A 13,452-nucleotide genomic window follows, 5' to 3' on the forward strand; every position below is an offset into this window, starting at 1 on the left:
AAAAAAAAGGAAGAAACCAACATAGAATACACTACATAAAAAAAAAAAGAAAATAAATATTTAAATTGAGCATAGTAAAAATAACCAACAGAAATAAAAAGTGTTTGATAACTAAAAAAAATACAAATTTTATGTAAATATGAAATCTAAATTCTCTTTGTTTTAATAGCATTTTTAGTATATTCTTTCTAACATTATTAAATCTTCAAATAACTCTTGAAAATTTCAAAACAAGCAGGTTCTCAGGACCAGATTTTCTCTCAATAACCACTTCACCATGGAAACCAAAATCAAGCATAAAGGAAATGATTTCTCCTAAATAAATTCATTACATGGTTATCATCATGTGATTTTTTAAAATAAATTGAAATAAAATTAATACAAAATTAACTCTTACTTGGTTTATTTTCCTTAATGAGCAAAATGTAAAAAAATCCAGTTGGTGATAGAAGGACAGCAGCATGAGGCAAAAATTTGTCTATTACCTAAATAAACAAATAATAAAAAAATGTACCTAAAAAACAATTTTCCATTTTTAAGTCAAATAACTATGTAACAGAAAAAAACTGCACTATTTTTATCTAAAATTCTAATATTTTAAAACTAGTAAAGCTTGCCTCTCTTCCATTTTCCCCCCCAGCCCAAGCAGCACTTATATCACATTTTCCTATCTAAAATAAGTAATAAAAAGTTGTTCATATATTAATCATTATTAAAATAAAGAAAACAACCTTCAAAAGTCAACTTAGATATAAAAATTTAGATAACTTTGTTGTATGAAGCTTACTTCCTCAGAGGATGTTACAACATATGGTGGATTAAACAGCAAGATATCAACACTACCTTTCAAACGCTCCATCATACCAGAGCCCTACTTATAAATATACAGTAATAAACACAAGTTATAAATATATGCATAATCGACTAGGCAGCTAATCTATATTGCATAATTGCTATAATTTATTTAAGTTACTTTAACATAAATTTGTTTAAAAAGAAGCCTTACTAAGTTATCACACCATGTTTCAACAAGAACCCCATTTTCATGTCCAGTCTTCTTTGTACAAATATTTGCATTCAAGTTGATATCTGTTGCTCTAGATTTCAAGCATATATATATATATATATATATATATATATATATATATATATATATATATATATATATATATATATATATATATATATATATATATATATATATATATATATATATATACATATATATACATATGTTTCATTTTATATATTTAAATGCTTTTAGCTTTGGGACACTTCTTGATTTTCTTGTAAATCAAAAGTATTTGTTCAAACCTTTTAAATTCAAGATATTTTTTGCCTAAAAAAGAATAGCAAAATTCAGAATCTTTATAAAACTAAAAGTATAGGTTGAAGTATAAAAACTTACATGTAAAAAGCTTTGTTGTGAATAACTTTAGCAAGGAATGTTATAATAACTCCTGAACCAGGTCCAACTTCAAGACATATCAATGGCCTTAGAAAGTACAAATTATTCATTCAATTTTCTTTCTTTAGGAGTGATAGCATTAAAGTTGGCATAACTTTAAACCAAGTAACATGAACTATTAAAAACATAACTATTAAAGAATAACATTTCACTCAGTTCTTCATACTTCACAGTTTAATTTTGATATATCAAAAGGAAATACACCTTTTAAAAAAGAAACTATATCTTATATCTAATTCTTTTATTTTATTTTAGTAGTATTTATTTCAGTTTATTTATTATATTTCAGAAGTATTTTAATGATTTTATATGCTGTTTATGTTTATAATTCAATAACTTACAATCAAATAAATTATGAATTAAATTATAAATATTTTGTTTTTTTAAAAGAGAAGGTTACGAAAATGAAATAGAGAAAAAAACGAAGTTAAAATGTTTCTCAAACAAATATCATTTACCTAACCTTATCTAGAGTTTCCTGCAGCAACTTAAATAAATTTTTATAAATTTTGTTATACAAAAGAAATTTGCTTCATAAACTACTAATTTTTATCAAAACTGCAATGGAAAAAGATCCCATTTAACTGATGTATAAGTCAACCTGGTGTACAAGTCAAGCATTTTTAACTGAAAAGATTAGTTTACTATTATATAAATGTATAAGTGAAGATGTTTTTTTTTTACTAACTAGAATTTTTGTTTTTGTGCAATTGTTAAAATGAAAACAACATTTTTCTTAAACTTATTAACAAAAAGTTTAGAAGCAATTAAAGTCAAAAAAAAAAGCAGACACACATATATACATACATACCATATTTTATAATATATAACTATAGTAGCTTTAACTACTATGTAAAATGTATAAAATTTCAAAATTTGATGAAAATAGAGGAGTTTTCAAAATAATGAAATTGTACCCTAATAACCAAAAAGTTTCTTAATTCTACTTTATTTCTCTGCTTATTTTATAGCACCTTTTTAAGTATGTTTGATTAAAATACAAAATTTAACCTTATCTTTATATATATATATATATATATATATATATATATATATATATATATATATATATATATATATATATATATATATATATATATATATATATATATATGTATATGAAAAAAAATTTTTTTTTAGAAACTGTCATAACAAGGCAACAACATCTATAACTAAAAGTTTTCTGTTATCACTTTATCACTAATTAATCTTTTAATACAATAAAAATAGGAATAAAGCACAATAAGAAAAATAGTAACTTGACATAAATATTGGTTCACCATGTATTGTCTAGTTCTAACCCTTTTTGTAACTTTAATTTCTACCTCTAAACTAAAAAATAAAAGCTTACTTTTGATTTTGAATGATCAGCTGTTCTTTTTCAAGAGCATCAATTAACAAAAAACTATCTTCAGAAGGCTCATAAATATTTGCAAAATCTTCATCACTCATATGAGAATAAAGTGGTGTTGGTAGCATACCAAAAGTTCATTGAAGCTTAAATTAGTACATTATCTAACTGTTTAAATGAATCTAATATATAAAAAGACATAATAATACTCTCTGACAGAGAAAAATACACACATCCCAAAAGCAACAAATTTACTTGTATAGCTTGCATCTGTTTTGCAATCCATACAAGTAATTTTTTTCTTTTAGGATCTGTGTGTTTTTCTCTGTAAAAAATACATAAAAGCTACTGTACCAATAAAGTGCTTTTCAATCGCCATACGTAAAAAATCAGGATTTGCTTTACTTTATACAATATACAAATTTGACAGCTATCATTATTTCATATGCTGACAAATTAAAAAATACCATGAAGTACCTAAAACTTTAGGTTTTCAATAAGTAAAGATATATGTATTTGTTGTTTTATATACCAAATACAATCGCTTTCAGCTTAAAATATAAAAGAAAAATAATTCAGCTCAAACCCACACAAAATTTTTTTTTTTATCATGATGACGAATAGTTTTAAAAATGACATGAAGTGTTCAAATGGTTTTTGTTTCGGTTGAGGTTGCCCGTTGTCACAAAACAAAGTACATGAAGTTTCCGATCATTGTTAAATTTCGTACTGATTTCTGAATTAAAAATGGAAATTTTACTTTCATTATACTTCAAAAGTAAAAATTTATTTTCTGATTTTAATACAAGTAAAGTAACCATTAACAGATTAGAAAAGTAAATCCGCCAACGATCAAAAAATCAAACTCAATTTTAAATAAGAATAAAACACGTGCAATTTTCAATTTTAAAATTTTCATTAAAAATTGAATACCTTTTCTAATTTTATTTTTAATTTTTACCGAAAATTTAAATTAAAAATCTTCGAAGTTTGAAGTTAATACAAAATCAATGACAGATGCCAATAATAAGTAGCAAAGATCTTGAACCAAATCATTAATATGAAATTTATTCTTTCTTTTCCAAAAGCAAAATTGTTTTTAAGACAATGCTCTTTAGATCATTTACTATTTCATTAGTAAGGCTTTTGTGTATAATTTTAAAAGGCAAAAGTAAACGAAAATAAAAAAAAAAAATAAGTTTTACAACGTATAATATCTGCTTATTAGTAAGTAACATTTCAGTCATTATTAAAATCTAAATTAGATTTAATGTATTAATATTTTTCATTTAATTTTATTCCTGCAACGGTTACGTAACGATAAAAAATGATAATTTAAACGAACAGAAAAACACGAACAGAAAAAACGGTAATTTAAACGATGATAAAACCTCAAAAAAAAAACAAACAACAACAAAACTTCAAAAATTAATCGCCACTTAAGAGAAGAGGCTGCCCCACTTAAATTCAAATATAAGAAACAGGTTTTTTTCTTATTAAACTTCAATATTAGCAAGTAAATAACTTAATCATACTATTGTTAAACCACAAAATAATAAATAATCAAACAAGATGTCATACCGTCATACATCATCTAGTTATATTTGCAGGTGCTATAGAGCTAAGCGTTTTGCCGTTTAATTCAAAGTTAAATTGGCTAAATAGAAACCAAAGATACGAAACTTCTAATATGACGTTTGGAATTAAAATGTAATTGTCGTGTTGTAACAGTATACAAAAGTTTCAAAAAAAGTAGGCGCATTTATGTTTTTTGATACTTTTTTTAAAAAAGTCGTAATAAAGTAACCATATTTGATAATCCATTTATTCTTTTGCTAGTCAGGAAATTTATTTCTATACATCTAATAGCACCAGCATTCTTTACTTTTCATTAAGTTAATATAAAAAGTAAGAAATAAAAAAACACGAAAAAGTTATTAAAAAAATAAGTGCAAAAAGTTTTAAATCGGTTTCCGTTTTATTTTCTTCTTAAACCAAATTTATTCCTAACTATTTTTTTGATTAACGCTATCTCGATTATTTTTTACAAAAAAATGCTTATGGTGCCCAGTTTAGTCACATTTATGATTTTTTGGTGTGTGGGATTTTGAAAGCATCTGAAAGTTAAGATTCACAAAAAATAGATCGAAAAGCTGCAAAGGAATCAACAGTTGCAAGTAATAAATATGAAGGCCGTCTCTAAGATCAGTAACAGAGAATTAGTAAGAAGATTATTAACATCCGAGAACTGCATCAAAAGCATTCTACAAACATTTAATACGACAGACGGTATACAACGCCATCCAGGATCCGAAAGATTAAAAAAAAACTACGGAACGAGAGAATAATCTTGTATTTCGTCAAGTAAGAGCCAATCCGACCATTAGATATCGTGTAAACTTAAAACAAAAACCGTGAAAAATATTTCTCTTAAGTTACAGTTAAAAGTATTTTATTTTGGAAAAAGTCTAATTTATGCAGCAGTTAGAAAACTAACGACAAAAGGCTCCTGAGGATGAGGTCTAAGGAGAAGCAAGCAAATTTTAGTGATGAAGTGACTTTGAAGTAATAAACAGAAAAAGCAAACTTAAAAGATTAAGATCTGAAATGTTCAGCAATCGCTTTGTTGCACCAATGTTGCAAGGTGGTGTTAGGAAAAACATTTATCGCACTTGCTTTCTACGGCCCTAATATGCTAATGACTCAACCAGTCGATCCAATGAGTCATAGAAATAAACATGCTAGATAATATTGTCTTTTTTCAAGCCTTTAACAATACTGGTGGGTGAACTGATTTCTTCGTTTCTCTCTAAGACCAATTAAAATAGTTTTTGGTTTTTACAATGAAAATGCTTTAAGTGATGAACTTTCTTTAAATCAAATAATTTTTCTCTTTTGAATTGATTACAAAAAACAAAGAAAACATTAAAATTTTTTTTTTAATGAATCGAGAAATTTTTGCAAAAAAACACTTAAAGGTAATCCTTTTTTTTTTATAAATATCTTTCTATTGTTTACGTTTTTTTTTAAAATATCTTTCTGTTGTTTACGTTTTTTTTAAAAATATCTTTCTATTGTTTCCATTTTTTTTAAAAAAAATTTGATTAAATGGCGCTTTAAAAAGTAAATCCCTTAAGCAAAGTAGTGAACAAAACCATAAAAGGCTTAAACATATAGCATTTTGATAAAAACCTCTAATTTAGCCTATATTTTATAAACATCGATAATTTGAATAATGGTCTCCACAAATTTAACATATGGAACAATTATATATCTAACATAACTGCTTTATTAGTCTTACTGTTTGTAACACTTTCTGAAATATATATGACTTATTCTAACTTTCCAGACCTTTCTTGAACTTCTAACTGCTGTTTACAACTTTTTATAATATTATAGTACTTTCTAAACATTGTGGAACTGTTTAAACTTTCCAGAACATTCTGGAATGTTATCATTCTGGAATGTTTAATTTTCCAGAACAACCTAGAACTTTCTAGAATAATTGAAAGCTGTATACATAATTTCGGCTGTCACACAGAAAAAGAGGAAATGTACCTTTAGAAGAATAATCACTAGAAGAAAAATACAGAATACCGCTCCCAGTTTCAAAAGATCGGACGGTATTATTTTCTGGGAGCAGATATCTAAGGCAGGAAAGAGCGCGTAGCGAAAGTTTTCAAAGAAGCTACAGTACAATGGAAAAATAAATTGACATTTCCATATGTATCAGATCAAGTAATAGGAACAAAGCTTGACAAAATGTTGAAGATTTAGAATGAATTTGTAAAGAGGGGAAAATTTGGTGCTCTGAATGAACCTTTTGACAATATCAAAATAATCGAGACCTGTAATCGAGATACCAAGTAGCAATCAGTGTGTCGAATGTGCAAACAAAGTGATGCAGGGACTTTATACTGGTTTAAAAGCAAGGAAGAGCTGCAGATTAGATTTATTTTAAGCAATAAATAGTGATAAACATTATAAAGTGTACATTGTACACGGAAAGTGTACTAATGCCAGTCAAGTTACTTGTTTTGTGGTTCATTTTTACTGTAACTTGTAGTTTTTATTATACTTAAACTTCATCCTTTTTTAAAACTACAATTTTTGTGGTTTGTAAAGAAAAAACTGTATTGCCACTCCTGCTGCTGTATGTGTAATGTTTTAGAGACAAGCATTCAACAAATTTTATTATTCTAGCTTCAAAATATGTTCCTAATTGTGAAATATTTAAAGGAAATTATTGCATAAAAATTGCTAAAAAACCCAGAAGCAATGTTTACCATGAAGGGTGCTTCGTCTCTTTTTCTAGTGCCATTGGGATAGTGTTATGAAACAATACGGTTAACTCACCTTTTTTTTGTCAATGCTTGTATGGCGATGAACAAGGTTGTTAAGCAAGTCTTCTCTAACAAATTTAAAAGAGATTGCAGTATATATAAACTTTTTTATACAAAGGTTTTATTTTTTTAAGATCCACTCTTTTTAAAGTTTTAATCGGAAAAGTAATAAATAAACCAGAGAAAAAAAAAAAAAAAAATTAAAAGGTTCCCTTAATTACAATAACTCACCAGAAACTATAATTTATTATAATTTATACTACATTATAATTTAGAACGAGTTTTTGCTATATTTTTATAGTTTCTGCTATATTCCTTTAATATATATATGATGACAGTTTTGGTTTCACTTTTTTTTAACATTTTTAATTAATATTTTAAACAAAAGTAGTTCATTTTGGGACCAGTGTGCGTTTGCAATCGACTAATTCGAGTCAACTTTGGTTGACTCGAATTACTCGATTTCAAGTGATGATCCAGTTAAACGTTTTTTAAACGCAGCGCTTTTGAATTTATTTTTAAATTTTAAGACAGTTTAGAAAGGTTAAATTCTAAACTTCATTAAAATCAACATTTTTTATATGCATCTTCATTAAACTTCATAATATGCAACATTGTATACAACTTTATCTCGTGCAACATTTTAATTGTGATTCATTTTATATTTCATTTTTTACATTTATTAGAAACATCTGTTTAGGCATGAAGCTCAGTTTAGATGAGTTGTTCATACAACTCATCTAAACTGAGCTTCATGCCTAAACCACCCCCCGCATGTTCTTTCTGTCCATCACCCACCCCCCGCATGTTCTTTCTGTCCATTCAAACAAAATTTCATGTCTAAACGTGTGGATGATATAGGGGTTAAATATATAATACAACAATTATTAAAAAATTGCGTGATTTGAACATGAACTCATTGATGCTGATCATATAGTTTCCTCATAGAAATATTTGACAGCGAATCAAATAATGACTATTTTCCAAGCTGTCATACCAAAAAATCAAAATGATGAAGTAAGCGCTAAAAGTAATAAGTTCTGTTTTAAGTTTTAGATGACAAGCATTCGAAGAACCGAGTGATTGATTACTTGTGTTTTACTGGTTATTAAAAAGCAAATAAAGCCAAAGTAACCAGTAAAATCTATTTGAATACTCTTTTCAACCGTTTACTATTAGGATGATTTGATTCAGATGGCAACCAAATTTTTTGATAGGAAAAAAAGATTTTTTTGTTTTCAATTCAAGCCTTTTTTTATGTTAATGAACACATAAAAATTATCTTTTTTCACAATTCACAATTTGAGAAAATATAAATTTATTCACAATAATTAATTAATTATTGTGAATAAATTTATATTTTCTCAAATTGTGAATTGTGAATAAATTTATATTTTCTTAGATTAGGCCGGTTGAATTAAAATGAGCAATTGCTTTTACTCAGTAAATGGTCAGCTTTATGTGAATAAAAACTTCAGTAGTTTTCCTCATTTTTATTCGCGTAAAGGTAAGCAATTTACTCAGTAATTGCTCAATTTTATGTGAATAAAAACTTAAGAAAAGATGTTGAAGTTTTTATTCAAGTAAAGCTGACCAATTACTAAGTAAAAGCAATTGCTCATTTTTATTCACCCGGCCTATTGAGTAATATTTGTCAGACAGATTTAAAAAATCTATCAGACAAATATTACTCAATCTTTGTGGTATGCAATTCATACACGCATAAGACTTTTCAACTTGTTTGAGTTAAATATTTAGAGTAACCGATTAATATTCAAATAAAAAGTAACCAGTTTGTTTAGAAACCACTAAGTAACCAGTTAATTTAACGTACCGTGGTGTGACCTAACAAAGTCCTACGCTTTAAGAAAGTCCTAATTTAGTAAATGATAAATTTCGTATATATAAAATAAATATTTAGAGAAAAAAATTAGTTATTTTCACTAATTTGATATCTAGTAAAAATAACTAAGTTATTTTCCCAAAATGTTTCTTTTATATATACGAAGTTTTTCATTTATTAAATTAGGACTTTCTTAAAGCATATGACTTTGTTAGGTCATACCACGGTAATCATTTTCAGTTGAATTTATCCAAAAAAGAACTAATAGAAGCTTTTATTGGTTACTTTGGACCGTATTTGGTTTATTCTTCGATTGCTATGACAAACGTTGAATATTAAACATAATAAGTTAACATAATTAGTTTGTTAAAATGATTTCTAATTTATCACGTGTTATTTGTGTAAATATTTTTTAGCACAGAAAAAAAAAACCCTGTTCAACGGAAAAAAAATGCTTAGTCCGTTATTTACTAAGAAAATAAAAGCAAATCCACGAAAGTCATGCGATATCTAGCATCACGTGATTCTCGAATCCGATGAAATGCAACGCTGATGAAAACAACATTAAAGATGGCGGGTGTTGGTGAATGAGATCATATTGTAAATCAACCATCTAGATGAGTCATCTTGTTCAGTTTATAATAATACGATATTCAAAAACTCAAACTTCACCTGAACCTATTGGTAATAGGTGGTTTAAAAATTACTCATCAACAACAAATGCGAAACTAATCCTAAAGCCCTAATCATTTTAATAACTTCTTTACTACGATTGCTTCAAAATTATAAAACGGAATTCCGAATTCTTGTTTCAACTCTAAAAAGTATCTGACCAATCCTAATAGCAAAACTTTTTATATTCAAGCAATAACAAATTCAACAATTTGTTATTTTAAATAGCACATTCTCTGACATCAAAAACGTTTGTATTGAAATCCCTCAGGAATCCATATTAGGTCCTCACTCATTATTATCTCTATCAACTGTCTTAATCTTTCTATCAAGTATGGATTTGCTGATGATATTAATCTTCAATTAATTACAAACTGTCTCAAAAAACTAAGTATTTTAATCAGAATATAACCAGTCTTGTTTAGTGGCTTCGAGCAAATAAAATGTCATTAAATAATAAAAAAACAAAAATGATGTTTAAGACGCAACATGCTAACTTTTCTAAAAAAGCTAACAAGAATCTTCCGAAATGCTCCAACTTTAAAATAAGTAGTTATCTTGGTATTGTGGTAGATGAGAAACTTTCATACAAAACACGCATAAATGACCTTACTCTTAAATTAATCTGTTCCAACGGTATGTTAGCAAAAGTTCGACACAGTGTTAACTGTGAAACTTTACTATATATCTCTCAATTTTTGGTTCACATTTACAGTATGAATGCCAAGTTTGGGGACAATCTAAAACCGTTTGTCTTTCTAAAATCGTTTCGCTTAAAAATAGAGGAATACGAATAATTCGTTTCTGAAGCTTCCCTAGTTACATCCTACATATTACATCCAAAATTCTTCGTTTCTATGACTTAATCTAGTTCCTAAATATTGATATGTTCATGTATATGTAAATACATTATATTAACTATTTTACCTATATATTATCTATTTTAAAGTCTGTTTTATTGGTATTCCTTATAAAGTTCTATTTTTGTTATGTGATTAGTTGTGATTTGTGATTTCTAATAATTTTCTTTGTTTTTTTTTTTTCTTGATTAGGTAATTGGGCTTTATTTATAAATTACTATTTACAATGACCTCTGCTATTTGTAACACTCTTATCAACACAAAACATATTGATATTGATAATTTTTCTAGCTGAGCTTACAACAATGTACAATGTCACAAAAATATGACCATGCTTCAATGCTTTTCTTTCGATCTTAGGTATCAAGAAAGGCAAAAAAGAGACAATAAAATGAAGATCATTATAGGTATTGTAGGAGTCATAGGTAAAAAAGATTTTCAGATTGTTAATAAAGCAAGTAGCTGAGGCCTTAGACTTAATCCTTTATGATAAGACTTGAGCATGGTTATTTATTTTTAGTTTAATTTTTATAACTTTTCTCTACACAGGAGAACCATCAAAAGATCAAAGAGGGCAGTACAATAACAACACAACAACAGTTGTGATAAAAAGAATGCAAAACTTATTTCAGCTTTCAGAGGAAGACAATCAATATTCATTGGGGAAAAGTTGACGCATTCTTTTCATTTCGTAATGAATCATTTAAGTGGAGATATCAAACACTTGGAATTATTTTGTGAATCATGTGCGGGTCAGAACAAAAACTATACAATGACTCGTTTTCTGTATTTCTTAGTTAATCAAAGGAAAAGATTTGATTTAATCAAGATATCATTTCCTGAAACAGGTCCTTCTCACCTTAAGTGTGATATTTAATATTTTAAATAAAAATAGTTCATTAATTAAATAGAGTGTGATAATGGGTCTCATTAGTTGCAATGAACATGCAAGTATACCTTCAGACTGGCATGAAATATTAAGGGCTGCAAGAAAAAACCGAAGTTCCTATAATAATATTGAGCTAAAGCAAGATATGGTAAAAAACATGACTCAATTTTTAAAACTTGTGTATAAAGCTGAATGTCCAATACCTAAGAGATCTCTCTTAATACCACTATTTTGTGCAACGCTAAGCGTTCGAATAAAGCTATCAGTATTTTTTAGCCTGTAAGACTATAATAGAAAAAAATTATTATTTCTTTAGCCAAATACAACGATATTCAGGTTTTCAAAAAAATGCCAAATTTTTATGACAGTTTGAAACATGATGAAGCAAATGATAGTCCACTAAATGAACTTTCAGATGATTAAATAAAATATAAAAAAGTAAGAAAATAAACTATTTCTAATTGTTTTCTTTTCTTATTAAATCAAAATTAGCTCTTCATTTCATATAATCTAAACGTTTTTTTATTTGTTATCTTTTTCATGATTTTTCCTTTTGTATTTTTCCTGTTTTATTTATGTATTTTTGTCGTTTTCTTTGTGTAAGTCTTCTTTTCTTTGTACTGAGTCCACCTAGATCTGATGGATGTCCACCTAGATCTGATGGATGTCCACCTAGATCTGATGGATGTCCACCTAGATCTGATGGATGTCCACCTAGATCTGATGGATGTCATTAGTTGGGGTAAATGTATTTATGAACATTAACACTTAAAAAAACTGAATAAATCAAAACAATGGAAAAATAGGCAAAGTCCATTTTAAACCTATTTACAAAATATTTTTAAAGCTTTCTTAGTATTAAAGATCAAAGCAATAGTTCTGTATAATTAGACAATGAATTGGATAAACTCTGAACGAAAGTAATGAATTGATACTTTATTTCATAATTATTATTGCATATGTTCTCAAACTTTTTTTAAAATTTAAATAACTCTAAACTACAAAAGTGTGACAGTCGTTTTTACCAATATAGTCTTCATGTATTTATATCTTCATTAATTGCTTTATATAACTGAAGAAGCAAATTATAAATGAAATAAATACAATTACTTTACCTAGAATTACCTTTTTTTTTTTATAAATTTCTAAAAACGTACATAAACTTTAGTCAAAGGTTATGTAGCTAAAGTTTTTTATTACTCAGCGTAAAAACTCTCCGTAAATAAATTGTATTGGTTTGAACTCTATGCAGAAGCTATTAGTTTAAAAAAAAATAGTATAAACAACCTAATACTCGCAATTTACTTTTATTTACTTGTACAAGGTTCTGTGGCAAGGAGTTATCATAGAAACGTGTAGATGTTCCTCTTCAAGAACTTCTTGAATCAGTTAGGCTCAACAGCACATGAATGACAACTTACTGTGGGTTTAAAAAAAATTGGTGCATCGAGATTTTTTTTTGTTTTGTTTAAAGCTTAGTCAACGTACCATAAAACAAAAGCTGAACAAGGTATTTTTAAGAAAGGTTGTCAGGAAAATTTGAAAAGCAGCATGTTCAAATAAACTGAATGAGACGTTTGCTCGATCTAAGAATCTCAAAGGCAAAATAAAATTGCTTTCGGTTTCATAACGCTTTTTCTGTATGATGTCCATTAGTTATTTGTATGATAAATATACCAGCATTCTCTATTTAGCCAATATTGTAGAATCTTAATGTCAGTAGCTAAAAGAACATAAGTGAAAGAATGAAGTTTATATATGATTACATAAATGCTGTCAAACTACCGCCAAACTAAATACTGTGCAGAAAAAATCTTGAAATTGAAACGTGTTTATGTCTTCAAATATTTTCTAACATAAACTATGCATGAATAGCTAACTTCACTTGATGAGGATACCTTCTTTCTCCTCCCCTAATATATTGATCCTCCCCTTGTGTGATTTAAAATAATTGATTCAACTCACTTCCTGAATATTTCATACTCGTTTTAAATACACATAAACATTAATGAACACCTTTGGCAAT

At 27.1% G+C, this 13,452-nt stretch overlaps 1 protein-coding gene and 1 long non-coding RNA gene across 3 annotated transcripts; one reads left to right on the forward strand and one right to left on the reverse strand.

Annotated features, from left to right (window-relative positions):
* Positions 1 to 61: 61 nt before the first annotated feature.
* LOC145189014 (methyltransferase HEMK2-like) lies at positions 62 to 3,026 on the reverse strand. 2 transcript variants are annotated; one of them, XM_090088152.1, is made up of 7 exons: positions 2,820 to 3,026; positions 1,409 to 1,495; positions 1,007 to 1,097; positions 788 to 871; positions 618 to 671; positions 398 to 485; positions 62 to 315 (listed from the first exon to the last, which is right to left on the reverse strand). In XM_090088152.1, the coding sequence occupies exons 1-7, from the start codon at positions 2,945 to 2,947 to the stop codon at positions 206 to 208; spliced, it is 642 nt and encodes a 213-aa protein (XP_089944278.1). In that variant the 5' UTR covers positions 2,948 to 3,026; the 3' UTR covers positions 62 to 205. The 2 variants fall into 2 exon arrangements, with proteins under 2 accessions (XP_089944278.1, XP_089944279.1); XM_090088153.1 differs by having other exon boundaries at positions 1,409 to 1,583; positions 2,820 to 3,007.
* A 1,476-nt stretch (positions 3,027 to 4,502) lies between these two features.
* On the forward strand, positions 4,503 to 11,202 carry LOC149888826 (uncharacterized). The gene is made up of 3 exons (XR_016452699.1): positions 4,503 to 4,571; positions 10,898 to 10,962; positions 11,087 to 11,202. It is a non-coding gene; the product is annotated as an uncharacterized LOC149888826 (long non-coding RNA).
* The last annotated feature ends 2,250 nt before the right edge of the window (positions 11,203 to 13,452 follow it).

The sequence above is a fragment of the Hydra viridissima genome, unplaced genomic scaffold (assembly GCF_058129835.1).
Source record: "Hydra viridissima isolate aposymbiotic clone 2 unplaced genomic scaffold, HvirCarnegie_v1 scaffold_5, whole genome shotgun sequence".
In the NCBI taxonomy this organism is placed as follows: Eukaryota; Metazoa; Cnidaria; class Hydrozoa; order Anthoathecata; family Hydridae; genus Hydra; species Hydra viridissima.